Source organism: Panthera uncia, chromosome B1 (genome assembly GCF_023721935.1).
Source record: "Panthera uncia isolate 11264 chromosome B1, Puncia_PCG_1.0, whole genome shotgun sequence".
Taxonomy (NCBI): domain Eukaryota; kingdom Metazoa; phylum Chordata; class Mammalia; order Carnivora; family Felidae; genus Panthera; species Panthera uncia.
The window spans coordinates 39108276-39120374 of NC_064811.1; the positions used below are offsets into that span (position 1 = coordinate 39108276).

Consider the following 12099-nt stretch of genomic DNA (forward strand, 5'->3'; position numbering starts at 1 on the left):
GAGATAAAGTTTATGAAGCCAAGAGACACCGAGAATCACATTCTCTTAGACCAACTTTCTCAAATACCAGATGTCTGAACTGAACATTTGGCAAGTATTAGAGGGCAGTCTAAATTCTGATTTGTATTGTTGATTAAATAAATGTCCATATGTTTCTAATACTGGGCATGTAGGTAGCAAAGTCAATATACTGTCATGAGAATTAGGGGCTGATTTATATCCTTGTCTGATCAAATAGTCATCATACTTCCAGGCTGGGGTGAACTCATGATATCTGCAGATGGGCGTAAAAAGTTGTACAGATTCAGCAAAGAACTCTCAATCTTCTTATTTGGGCAAGCACTTAGTTGAGAGCTGAGCATTTGTGCTGTTAGACATGGAAGGTGTAATTTGCATCTGAAAAACTCCAAGTGTAGGTTTTTTAATCAACTGCCTCTATCATGAAAGTATTTCAATAGAAGCCCCGCAAAACATGTAATTCGGTCTAGACTTACATTTTGATAAAGTAACTCCAACGTGTACCCTCCCTGCATTTGGAGTTAAAGTGTATTAGTTTGGGACACTACACTACAATGCTATTCTCTATAAATGTTTACTGAATGACTAAATGAATGACTAAATAAATGTATATTATAATATCAAGACAATGATAGAGTTGAATATTTTTCTTATATACTTCTAATAGGTATGCCAGGTGCTATGCTGTACATGAACCATTCTCAGATGACAAAGAGTCTGGAAGTTTTTTCCAACAACTTTATGTTCTAGGTTGTTTCCTTATGTGTCTTCCCCACTACATGGTAAGCTCTTTGATGATATTTTCACCCCTGCATCCTCCACATAATGCCTACTCTAGTTCAAGGCCCATAAGCAGATTCTCAAAACAACAGCAACAACAACAACAAAAAAAACCAAAAAATTAAAAAAAAAAAAAACCCAATAGGAAAGGCATAGTGAATAGAACTAATTGGGGTTGTGCTTTAAGCTTCAAGTTTCTGGGTGTAAAGCATGTTTGAAGGTATAAAGACAGACCTACTCCACTCCAGAAGCTTAAAGAGGACAGCTATAATGTGTTCCCTTCCTTTGGCAGCTGGAGTGTAGATCAATGACTAATCATGGCCAGACAGACCTTTCTGTAGGGACTTTGAATCTAGAGGAAATGACTCCGATGCAGGGTTACTTAGAGTTTGAGGCATCAGTGGCAGAACTGTGAATTCACAGTACAGCTGCGGCTCTCCAGAGACAGTGGGAACAGAGCAGATTCCTAAGTAGCCCATTCCTACTGTAGGAATCAATGGCCTCTTCTTGCCCATTATCTTCATTCCTGCCCCAGCCTGGCTCTCCAGATTTCTGTCCATTCACGATCTACCCAAGAAAACTGAAGAGTTCTCTTGACGGCAATCAGAAAGTACAAAAATACTAAGGTTACCCTTCCTACTCATTTCCTTCAAAGACTTACCACTACTTACCCATTAACTCACTCAAATAATGCTTACGGTTTTCTAGCCACACTGCTCTCTCAGACTTTCCTAGCCTTTCTGTGAAATAAAGGTATGTTTAAAAAAAATCTAAATGTCTATTTCCATTTTAAATATCTAATATATTGAAATAACATTTTCCCAGTATTTTAAGGAAATGAAGAAAGTAGCGTAAGAAATTAAAAAAAAAAAAAATCCAATATGCATACAATAGCCAAAGATGGCAACCACCAAAATGTGCCTCGCTGGATGAACAGATTTAAAAATGTGGTGTATCCATGCAATGGAATATTTTTCGGCCATAAACAGCAATGAAATGCTGGTCCATAGTTGTATAAAAACACTATGCTAAGTGAAAGAAGCCAGATAATGGAGATGGTTGCATAGCATTGTGAATACACTAAATGCCACCGAATTTACCCTTTAAAATGGTTAAGATGGTGAGTTATATGTATCTCATCAAAATAAAAAACGAAAATCCAATATACAAAAAAATTAGAAGCGATATCAAAGAGAATATTTAAAACAAGATCCCTTCTGTTTATAATAGAGCAGGGTGGCCTGTCAGAAGAATTTTTCGGCTGGCAGAATCTTTGCGGTTGCGACGTTTCCTCAGAACTCTCAACAGAGTTATCGATCATTATGTTAATCCAGTTTTCATATTAAGAAATAACCTATGTTTTGGTGAGTGGAAAATAAAGCTCATTCAAAAGGCTTTTCATTTATCTCTGATCACAGTCACATACCATTTCATTTAGATATCCGTAAGGATGTTGTGAAAATGAAGTATAATTTAATGGATCTTGATGGATATAATTTTTCTGCTCTGGCAAAGTTGAAAGTTCTTTCTTACATAGTAGCATCAGTTACTCAACTTTCCAAAGATGTAAGACTTTACATGGGGAAAATAGGCTGAAGATACTGGGATTTATGTCACTCTTCAAACTGAGATAACAAAAATGCGCTGCTAGTTTCTATCCCATAATTCATAGCTCGTTATTGAAAAATTGTTTCAAGTTTGTTCAGTGGAATCCTGGGAAATGACATTTACTCAATTTTTTATTCTAGAATTTTAAAACTTGTTTGTCTTTTATTTCCATCATTTCCACATTTCCCCCCAAATCTCACATACAGCAGGGGTAAAAAAAATATATATGTGAATACATACCCTCACATATACATCTAAGACCCTCAGTTATTGCTTTCCATCCCCAACAGAACTGAAAAAGAAAACCCCACAAAATAGCAAGTATCCAACTTTCAAAGTATAGGTTTCAGTCTATTTGTATCAAAGCCAGAGTTAGTGTCTTTTCATTCTACTAAGGATCCAAAATGGCGAACTATTTCCTGATTTACGTTTCCTAATTACTACTGAGGGTAAACTGAAATACCGTTAACTTTAAGTTCTATTTCTCAACTTATTAAAAAATGTGTGTTGCTTAAAAAGAAATTTTCAGTAACCTCTTGGGAGAAAAACCTCAATATTTCCCCATCCAGGTTGCTTGGAGGGAACCATCTTAATGCTTTTGCAAATACTCAACGTGTTTCCTTTCAGAAGTTGTTAAAATACAATTACTGCATTTACATGTAGCGAGAGGCTTCATCAAAGTGGCTTTTCACTGCAGCCTCTTCAGAGCAGGTGCCTGTCATTAAATATGGTTCTCTCACCTGATTCATTTCCCATGCTCTGGAGGGCTCTATGTGAGAGCACTAACTCACTCTGCATTCATAAGGAAGATGTTATTGCCAATTCCACGAAGCCTTCTGAGAAACTCATCAGTGCTACAAACTACTGACCTTACCCTAAACCCATCTGCTTGCAGGCTAGCTGACTCAACGTCTCCTGCCAGCCATCCGCACACACGTGGTGTTCTTTGGCAGATCTGTGAGCCGTCAGGAATGAGGAGGAGCTCACATTTTTAGAGAGGGTCACTGCGGAGAAAAAAAAGAAAGGGAAAACCCTAATTAGAAACATTTCTGCTCAGGAAACCAAAGGCTAACTTATGCTTTTGCTTTGCTTGCATTTGCGTTTCATTGTTTTAATTAAGAACCACTTGATGAGTGCTTGCCCTGTGCTTAGCACTGCTCTCAGTGTTGTGGAAGACTGCAAAAAGTGAATTAGAAATGTTCTCTGCCCTCCAGGAACCACAGGCTCTAGTGAAAGACATGGCAGTTCTTAACTTTTCTTTACGACTTACAAGACGACCAGAGGCAGCACTCAAATCCCTTGAGTTTATCCAGTGATTTGCACAGCTATCAGGGGTTAGTTGTCACTTTGTTCATTTCATTTCCTTTCAAGAGAGTATGTGAGAAGGCAAGGGTAGCCAAGCGATGTTAAGTTAGGACTAATTTGGTATATGCTCTAATTCCTATTTTACAATAGAGCATCCTCTCTACTTCTACGCCATAGATTACTTGTGAAACACTGTGCAATTAATCACAGCACAAATGATGATCATGGTGTGGCCAGATGATGCAAAGGACTGACATAAGAGGTCAGTGAATGGAAGGATGATGAGTATGGAACAACAGAATTAATCAAACCCAAGATTACAAACTGCAACACTGGATACTGGTGGGAGATGCCTTTAGGTCCTCTCCATGTAAGGAACTAGGTAGATATCTATTTCCTTTGGATCTAGAGCAAGAGCACAGGGAAGGCGGAAGACCCGCTTTTTTAAAAATAATCAATAATAATTTATTTCAAAACTTTGAATATAGTTTGTTGGACTTTCCATTAGCATTTTACATTTTTTTCTCTTTGTTTTCCCTCCAAGATCTTATTTAAATTCAACTTAGTTAACATACAGTGTGATATTAGTTTTAGGAGTAGAATCTAGTGATTCATCACTTACATGCAACACTCTGTGCTCATCACAAGAAGCACCCTCCTTAATGCCCATCACCCACTTAGCCCATCCCCCCACCACCTCCCCTCCATCAACCCTCAGTGTGTTCTCTATCATTAAGTCTCTTATGGTTTGTCTCCCTCTCTGTTTTTATTGTATTTTAATTTTCCTTCCCTTCCCCTGTGTTCATCTGTTTTGTTCCTTCAACTCCACATGAGTGAAATCATACGATATTTGTCTTTTCCTAACTGACTTATTTCACTTAGCGTAACACATTCTAGCTCCATCCACTTTGTTGCAAACGGCAAGATTTCATTCTTTCTGATTGCCAAGTAATACTCCATTGTATATACATACCACCTCTTCTTTATCCATTCATCGGTCAATGGACATGTGGGCTTTTTCTATAATTTGGCTATTATTGATAAAACTGCTATAAACATTGGGGTGCCTGTGCCCCTTTGAATCAGTACTTTTGTATCCTTTGGGTAAATACCTAGTAGTGCAATCGCTGCATTGTAGGGTAGTTCTATTTTTAACTTTTTGAAGAACCTCCATATTGTTTTCCAGAGTGGCTGTACCAGTCTGCATTCCTACCAACCAGTGTTAAGAGGGTTCCCCTTTCTCCGCATCCTCGGCAACATCTGTTGTTTCCTGAGTTGTTAATGTTAGCCATTCTGACAGGTGTGAGGTAGTATCTCGTAGTTTTGATTTGTATTTCCCGGATGATGAGTGATGTTGAGCATTTTTCATGTGCCTTAGCCATTTGTATGTATTCTTTGGAGAAATGTCTATTCATGTGGAAGACCCACTCTAATACCCTATTCCAGGAGGTGTCAATGATATCAGAATGACAGAATATTAATAATTGTTGAAGCTGGGTGATAATAAAGAGTCTAAAAATTGTATTCTAGCAGCTATATGGTCATAACAATTTAAACCCAGATGTTTTTACATATATTATGGACATTTCAAATAACAAAATAACTTAGGGGGAAATGTTCTGTGCGTTGGAAATAACATCTATGAATCACTACTGCCAGCTGTTATCATAGTAAAACAAAACAGATGAAATTGGTCAGTAAATCCTGTGAAGTCACTTAAGACTTATTAAGCTCAAATAGCTGATAGGTGTTCCAGTGGGTGGCCAATGGCAGAAACACACAGCTCACCACAGTCCCACTCATCAGAACTGTCCAAGCAGTCGGCTTCACCATCGCACCAGCGCTCACGGGACACACACTCATGGTTCGCGCATTCGAGTTCATCGTCTTGGCAAAATGCTGGCATGGGGAACAAGAAGCGAGACGATGGAAACATTAAACAAGTATGATCATCATTCACATGCACATTATCATCTGTCAGCAGGAGCAGGGAAGGAAGAAAAGCCGCGGGTCTCTGAGGCCTCCAAACAGGTTTCAGGACAGAATAACTGAATTGGTAAAAACTCCTATCACAGATGCCAATCCATACAAATAGCGAGCATTTAAATTACTAGTCACTAAATTATCTAGTTCTGACACTTGTAAATTTAAATTACAAGTCACTAAATTATCTAGTTCTGACACCAGGATTGAAAAAGTGGTACCCAGAGCAGCAGAACTTCCAAAGATTGAGAGAACAGCGTTAAAATCTGATGTGGCATGAGGCAAGCACTGGGGATGAGCAGAATGAAGTGACCACAAGATGGAAACCAGCTCTGTCCACATACATGGATAATGTTTATTCTTTAAAAATCTCTACTATTAAATGACTCCCTGAATCACATACTAATTCTGCTGGGTTTTTAAAATCATAGTGACACTCCTTGATTGCTCACCTGCCTAACATCCATTTCCTTTCTTTCTCCTTTTTTAAGGGAACCTGATTCTGTTCAGCTTCCCACAGCTCCAGAAGATCTTGACTAGTGTAAGTGGGACATTGCATTTTCTAGCTACAACTATTTTTCTTCTGAGTACAGTTACTAGCCCAACGGAAAAGATGGAACCCAAGATCAGAGTTCTGGCCTACCATTTCTGGGGTTGTGCTTTCCAAGATAGTTCCTACCCAAACCCTGCTGGCCAGATCATGCATCCCAACCTGGGACAGGGGCAGCCTGAAGGAAACAGCATTTTTTCTAATTGGTTTTCACTAAGGGGTGCTTCTTTTTGCAATCCAGCTATTTAGGTGGTATCTTTTCTAATTCACACAAAGACCCCTGAATGCTAGCTGGAACCTTGTTCAAAGTTGGCCAATCTGAGTGAACCCTTAAGTGATATTCCAGAGATGAGGGCAAGGTCATGATCACTCCTTCTCACTGGATATGATCAAGAAAGCATGGCATCTCAGTTACTCTTGGCAGCCATCTTTTGACTCTCGCAGACCTAGTCTGAAGTCAAGCTGAACTTAAAGAATCTAAGAAGAGGTGCTGAACTCCAACATCTAGCCTCGAGAATCCTTCCTGTACTTGACTTTTAAAATGATAATACAAGACATAGTGATACATATGATATAAAATAAAATAAAATAAAATAAAATAAAATAAAATAAAATAATAAAATAAAATAAAATAAAAAAGTCTTCACTGTTTAAGTCAGCCTGAGCTGGGCTTTCTGTTACTAGTAGATAAAATATCTTGAGAGATAATTTTTTTCTGGTTCTCAAAGTAGTGGCCATTCATTTAGAAAATGTAGAAAAGACAGAAAAGCAAAAACACTTAATAATCCCACCACCTAGAGATAAGAACTGTAAACTGTTTCTGTGACTTTCTGATCTCTTCCTATATGTGGGTATCAGCATTTTAAAAATTCACGACAATAGTGCACATAATACTTTATATTTTGTTTTATTTGCCTAATGACATGTAATGAACCCAGGAGAAATTATTCTTTCCATTTGATTTTTAATGTTTGCATATTATTGCATTTTAGGGTTGTATTTTCTGTCCCCTTTTTTTATATAGTTGGATAAAATTATAATTTTTCCATGTGATAAATAATACTAGAATAATATCACTGTGCATATAATTTACACATGTTTATGTTCTTGCATATATTTTTATAAGTGGAGATTTGTTCGTAAGATCTGAACATACTAAAAGCTTTTGATACATATTTCCAAATTTCTAGATTACATTCAAAATTAGAGGTAATCAGTGTTTAACATCTAAAAAGTTGTGTTGGTCAATTCAAGGTAAGCACTTACAACAGTTTTTTTCATCCATGGCATCAGGGCAGTCTGGGAACCCATCACAGATAACTGTGTGCTTCAAACATTGTTTATTGGATGGACATTCCCAAAGATCTCTCTCTTTACAGCCTGAAGACAGAAGAAAAGGTTATTTGCAATAGATGTGGAGATAAAAATAATGATGGATTTGATGAAACAACGTAGAAAAATTATAGCACAAAGTCATGATTTCTTTCTTCTTAAAAAGTCTTGACTTCTGGGGGTGCTTGGGTGGCTCAGTCAGTTAAGTGTCCGACTCTTGATTTTGCTCAGGTCATGATCTCACGGTTCATGAGATGGACCCCCACGTCAGTCTCTGCGCCGGCAGCACGGAGCCTGCTTGGGATTCTCTCTCTCCCTCTCTCTCTGCCCCTCCCCCACTCACATGCTCATTCTCTCTCTCTTCTCTCTCTCTCTCAAAATAAATAAATAAACATTTTTTAAAAAGGCTTGGCTTGACTTCTGTATACCATGAAAACTGTAATTTTTAGAGCAGAAATATTTGATAATCTCCATGCTGCAATATAAATAGGACAGCTTTCCTAAGAGAAGATCAAAAGTGACATATGGGAAAAGGGGGAAAAAATGGAAAAACAGCTATGCACTGACGCTCATCTTTAGCTGTTCTTTTTGCCTTCGGAGTCCATTTGCCAATGCATTAGACTCAACTATGAAATGATAACTTATGCTTTAAGTAAATATGCTAAAACCTAGTGATTTAGATGCATATTATCTTAAAAATGTAATTTCAGCCAACAAATAGAAAGGCCATCTGTGTGTTTAGTAAGAGGCACCTCCTATGCCAAATAGCAACAAAATTAATTTATTTTTATTTTTTTTAATTTTCAATGTTTATTTATTTATTTATTTATTTATTTTAAATATATGAAATTTATTGTCAAATTGGTTTCCATACAACACCCAGTGCTCATCTCAAAAGATGCCCTCTTCAATACCCATCACCCACCCTCCCCTCCCTCCCACCCCCCATCAGCCCCCATTTTGTTCTCATTTTTTAAGAGTCTTTTATGCTTTGGCTCTCTCCCACCCTAACCTCTTTTTTTTTTCTTTCCCTCCCCCATGGGTTCCTGTTAAGTTTCTCAGGATCCACATAAGAGTAAACCCATATGGTATCTGTCTTTCTCTGTATGGCTTATTTCACTTAGCATCACACTCTCCGTTTCCGTCCACGTTGCTACAAAGGGCCATATTTCATTCTTTCTCATTGCCATGTAGTACTCCATTGTGTATATAAACCACAATTTCTTTATCCATTCATCAGTCCAACAAAATTCATTTAAAAGCCAGGTACAAAAGCTGTTACTTCAGTAACATAGTCTAAGAGACCTAAGGATGTCAACTTCATCAATTAATAGGAGAAATGAACGTAATTTGCACAAGATCAGGACCATAAGCTTGAACTGTAATTTGCCTATTTAATAGCAAGAACTTGCAATGAAATTAAAAAATGCCATTTGCATCAAAGGCAGTGCGTTTCATACATCTGCTGAAACATGCCAAGAGTCTAATGCATTCTTGTCACTCCAGTGGGATCCATGGTCCTTACTAGGCTGCTAGGTGCACGAAGGAGGAGTCCACATGCTGTTCATCTTTGGCTTCCCGCCCCCCTCCCATGTCACAATAGCCCTTGCCAGGCCTTCAACACATGTGCATTTTAAATGATGGGGGGTGGGAGGGAGGAGAGGGTGGGTGATGGGCACTGAGGAGGGCACCTGTTGGGATGAGCACTGGGTGTTGTATGGAAACCAATTTGACAATAAATTTCATATTAAAATAAACAAACAAACAAACAAACAAATGTAGGGAACAGAAAGTCTCTTCACTTCCCAGGAAAAGATCATTTAGTTTAAGGTGAGTGAAATGCAAAGCAGTGATCAAATAAGGACTTTCTTAGAAGAGGCTATTTCCTGTTTGACCTACTATAAATAATTCAGAGAAATTTTGTGGGTGATTGACTCAGCTTTCTTGGAATCCATTATAAGAAAAAAAAAATCTGCTCTTATCAAAATTTTCATTGAAAACAGTTACCAAAATAAGTCACTAGAAGAGACATTTTAATTATGAGCTACAATTAGATTTAAAGTGTTTCACCATTCAAAACTCTAGGAAATGAACAGTGAGGGTGTTTCACTAGCGGTACATCTGGAACAGTCTTAGGCCCAGAGATGTCTATTCTAGGAACTCATGGGTATATTATGGAGTTTCAGCTAGCAGAGGATACAGACATCATCTGGAGTGTTCTGACAATAACAGTCTCATCAGTCTCATTACAAACGTCACCACTTGCCAGCAGAGGATGAGAGAAAACAGTGTGAGCCTTTCTGATTATTCACAAGGTACCCTTCCTAAAAGTCCGGAGAATGTGGACTTTTGGAATGGGCCATGAACGACCACAGGAGTAGATTTTCTGGGACATCCATAAGGCCTGCATTCTTAACAGTAATAATAATAATAATGATAGAATTCATTATCCACTACATATGCACATTATAAATATTCATTTTTTAAAAAATATTCAGCGCTCAAATTTCTTTCTTTCTTTCCTTTTTTTTTTTTTTTAAGAGAGAGAGAGAGCTCAAGAAGGGCAGAGAAAGAGAGAGAAAGAGAGAGCAAATCTCAAGCAGGCTCCATGCTCAGCAGGGAGCCCGACACGGGGCTCAATCCCATGACTCTGGGATCATGACCTGAGCTGAAATCAAGAGTCGGATGCTGAACCAATCGAGCGACCCAGGCTCCCCAGTTTTATTTCTTATAATAACACCACAATATCAGTATGTCAGGTGATGATCATTGTTTTATAAGTGAGCAAAATGACATTTAGAGAAAATAAATCAACTGTTCCAAATCACAGCCTTACAGAGAAAGATCCAGTTGGGATCTAGGTGCAAGTCTTTAGCTGCAGTCCTCTGTAAAATGAGAATGTACCATACACATAAGGGGTAGAAAGCAATTTGAGTCCTACCTCTAATTTCACTAGCTGTGTGACTTTGGATAGGTTACTTAAACTCTCTGAACCTCAGTTTCAATATCTATAAAATAGTAATAATAAGGCCTGCTACACAGGGTTGCTATACAGATTAAATGAGTATGAGCATTATCCTCTGTATCATCTCTTTTCTCATAGAAGTTTGTGTGGCCTAATACCTCTTTTGTGGAGTTATGATGAGCATAAATGAAGTAGGATGAACAGGTCAAGACATTAGTCACATGGAAGATAGTATTATTATTTTGCAAAGAAACCACTCATTTTAAAGTGATGTTTTTGGTGTAATTATGTTTTAAATGTATGCTTTAAAATGAAAAGAGTGTGCTTCCACTAAAAATTAAAGACATTATGGGGGTGCCTGGGTGGCTCAGTCGGTTAAGCATCGGACTTCAGCTCAGGTCATGATCTCATGGTTCGTGGGTTCGAGTCCTGTGCTGGGCTCTGTGCTGATAGCTCAGAGCCTGGAGCCTGCTTCAGATTCTGTGTCCCCGTCTCTCTCTGCCCCTCCCCTGCTCATGCTCTGTCTCTCTTTCTCTCTCAAAAACAAATGAGCATTTAAAAAATTAAAAAAAAATAAGGACAGATATGGATGGAGTGGGATGTTTAATGGAGTTTCAGGTCATAAAACCAAATAATTGTTTATGTCAGAATGATCACCACCACCACAGAGATCATGACAACACCCACTCCTGGAGGCCATGGTGTGTGGCTAAAGTAACCAAGCCATCCCAGCTTACCCAAGACCTCCTGTTCTGAGTACTAACTGTCCCTCGGTCCAAAAACCTCCCCTGGTCCCAGGCAAACCAGAGGCTTCTTTGCCCTACGTGTGCTAAGTTTGCACCGTGTCGTTCGCTTCCTCTAGCTTTCGTTTTCACAAAGACTCTGTGAAGCAGCAGGCTTCCCTGCCAGAGGCAGGTCCAACCTGAACTGGGGCACCGTTGGTCTTTTTTTCTCTCTACCGAAAATGTTGTCATCATAGGTAAAGGCAGCAAACCACTTTAAGTGGATGCTTCTTATATTGGAAGGATCTCCCAGGCAAATATAAGGTGAGCAGGTGGGCTCATTAGGTCTGCAGAGTTGAGCTGTAAGAACTAAAACGTAACATCAGGGAGGGGCACCAGGGTGGCTCAGGTGGTTAAGCATCCCATTTGGGCTCAGGTCATAATCTCAAAGTTCGTGGGTCTGGGCCCCACATCGGGCTCTGGGCTGACAGCTCAGAGCCTTGAGCTTGCTTCGGATTCTGTGTGAATCTCCCTCACGGTTCGCACACTCTCTCTCTCTCTCAAAAATAAACAAACATTAATTTTTTTTTCTTTTTATAAAGAAGAGGCAAGGTGAATCTGGGTCCTGGAGCTGCTGGGGCTGGGACAGTCTGGATGCAGCCATGTTGGGCTGGTACCAGAAAGCTGCAGCAGGGAGGCTCAAGGTCCCTGCAGAGCATGCAAGCCTGGGAGATGCAACCTTGGGAGATGGAACCCTGAGAGATAGAACCCTGGGAGATGGAACCCTGAGAGATGCAACCCTGGGAGATGCAACCCTGGGAGATGGAACCCTGGGA

General features: G+C 39.1%; 1 protein-coding gene across 5 annotated transcripts in view; it reads right to left on the reverse strand.

Moving 5' to 3' along the window:
- CORIN (corin, serine peptidase) overlaps positions 1-12099 on the reverse strand; it is a 251746-nt gene that overhangs the window by 46456 nt on the left and 193191 nt on the right. For 4 of the 5 annotated variants that reach the window (XM_049632007.1, XM_049632004.1, XM_049632003.1 and 1 more), the window contains 3 exons: positions 7511-7624; positions 5500-5610; positions 3281-3410 (listed from right to left, as the gene is read on the reverse strand). In XM_049632007.1, the coding sequence (XP_049487964.1) occupies positions 3281-3410; positions 5500-5610; positions 7511-7624 (355 nt within the window). The remainder of the gene's footprint in view (positions 1-3280; positions 3411-5499; positions 5611-7510; positions 7625-12099) is intronic. The other variant, XM_049632005.1, reaches the window with a different exon arrangement.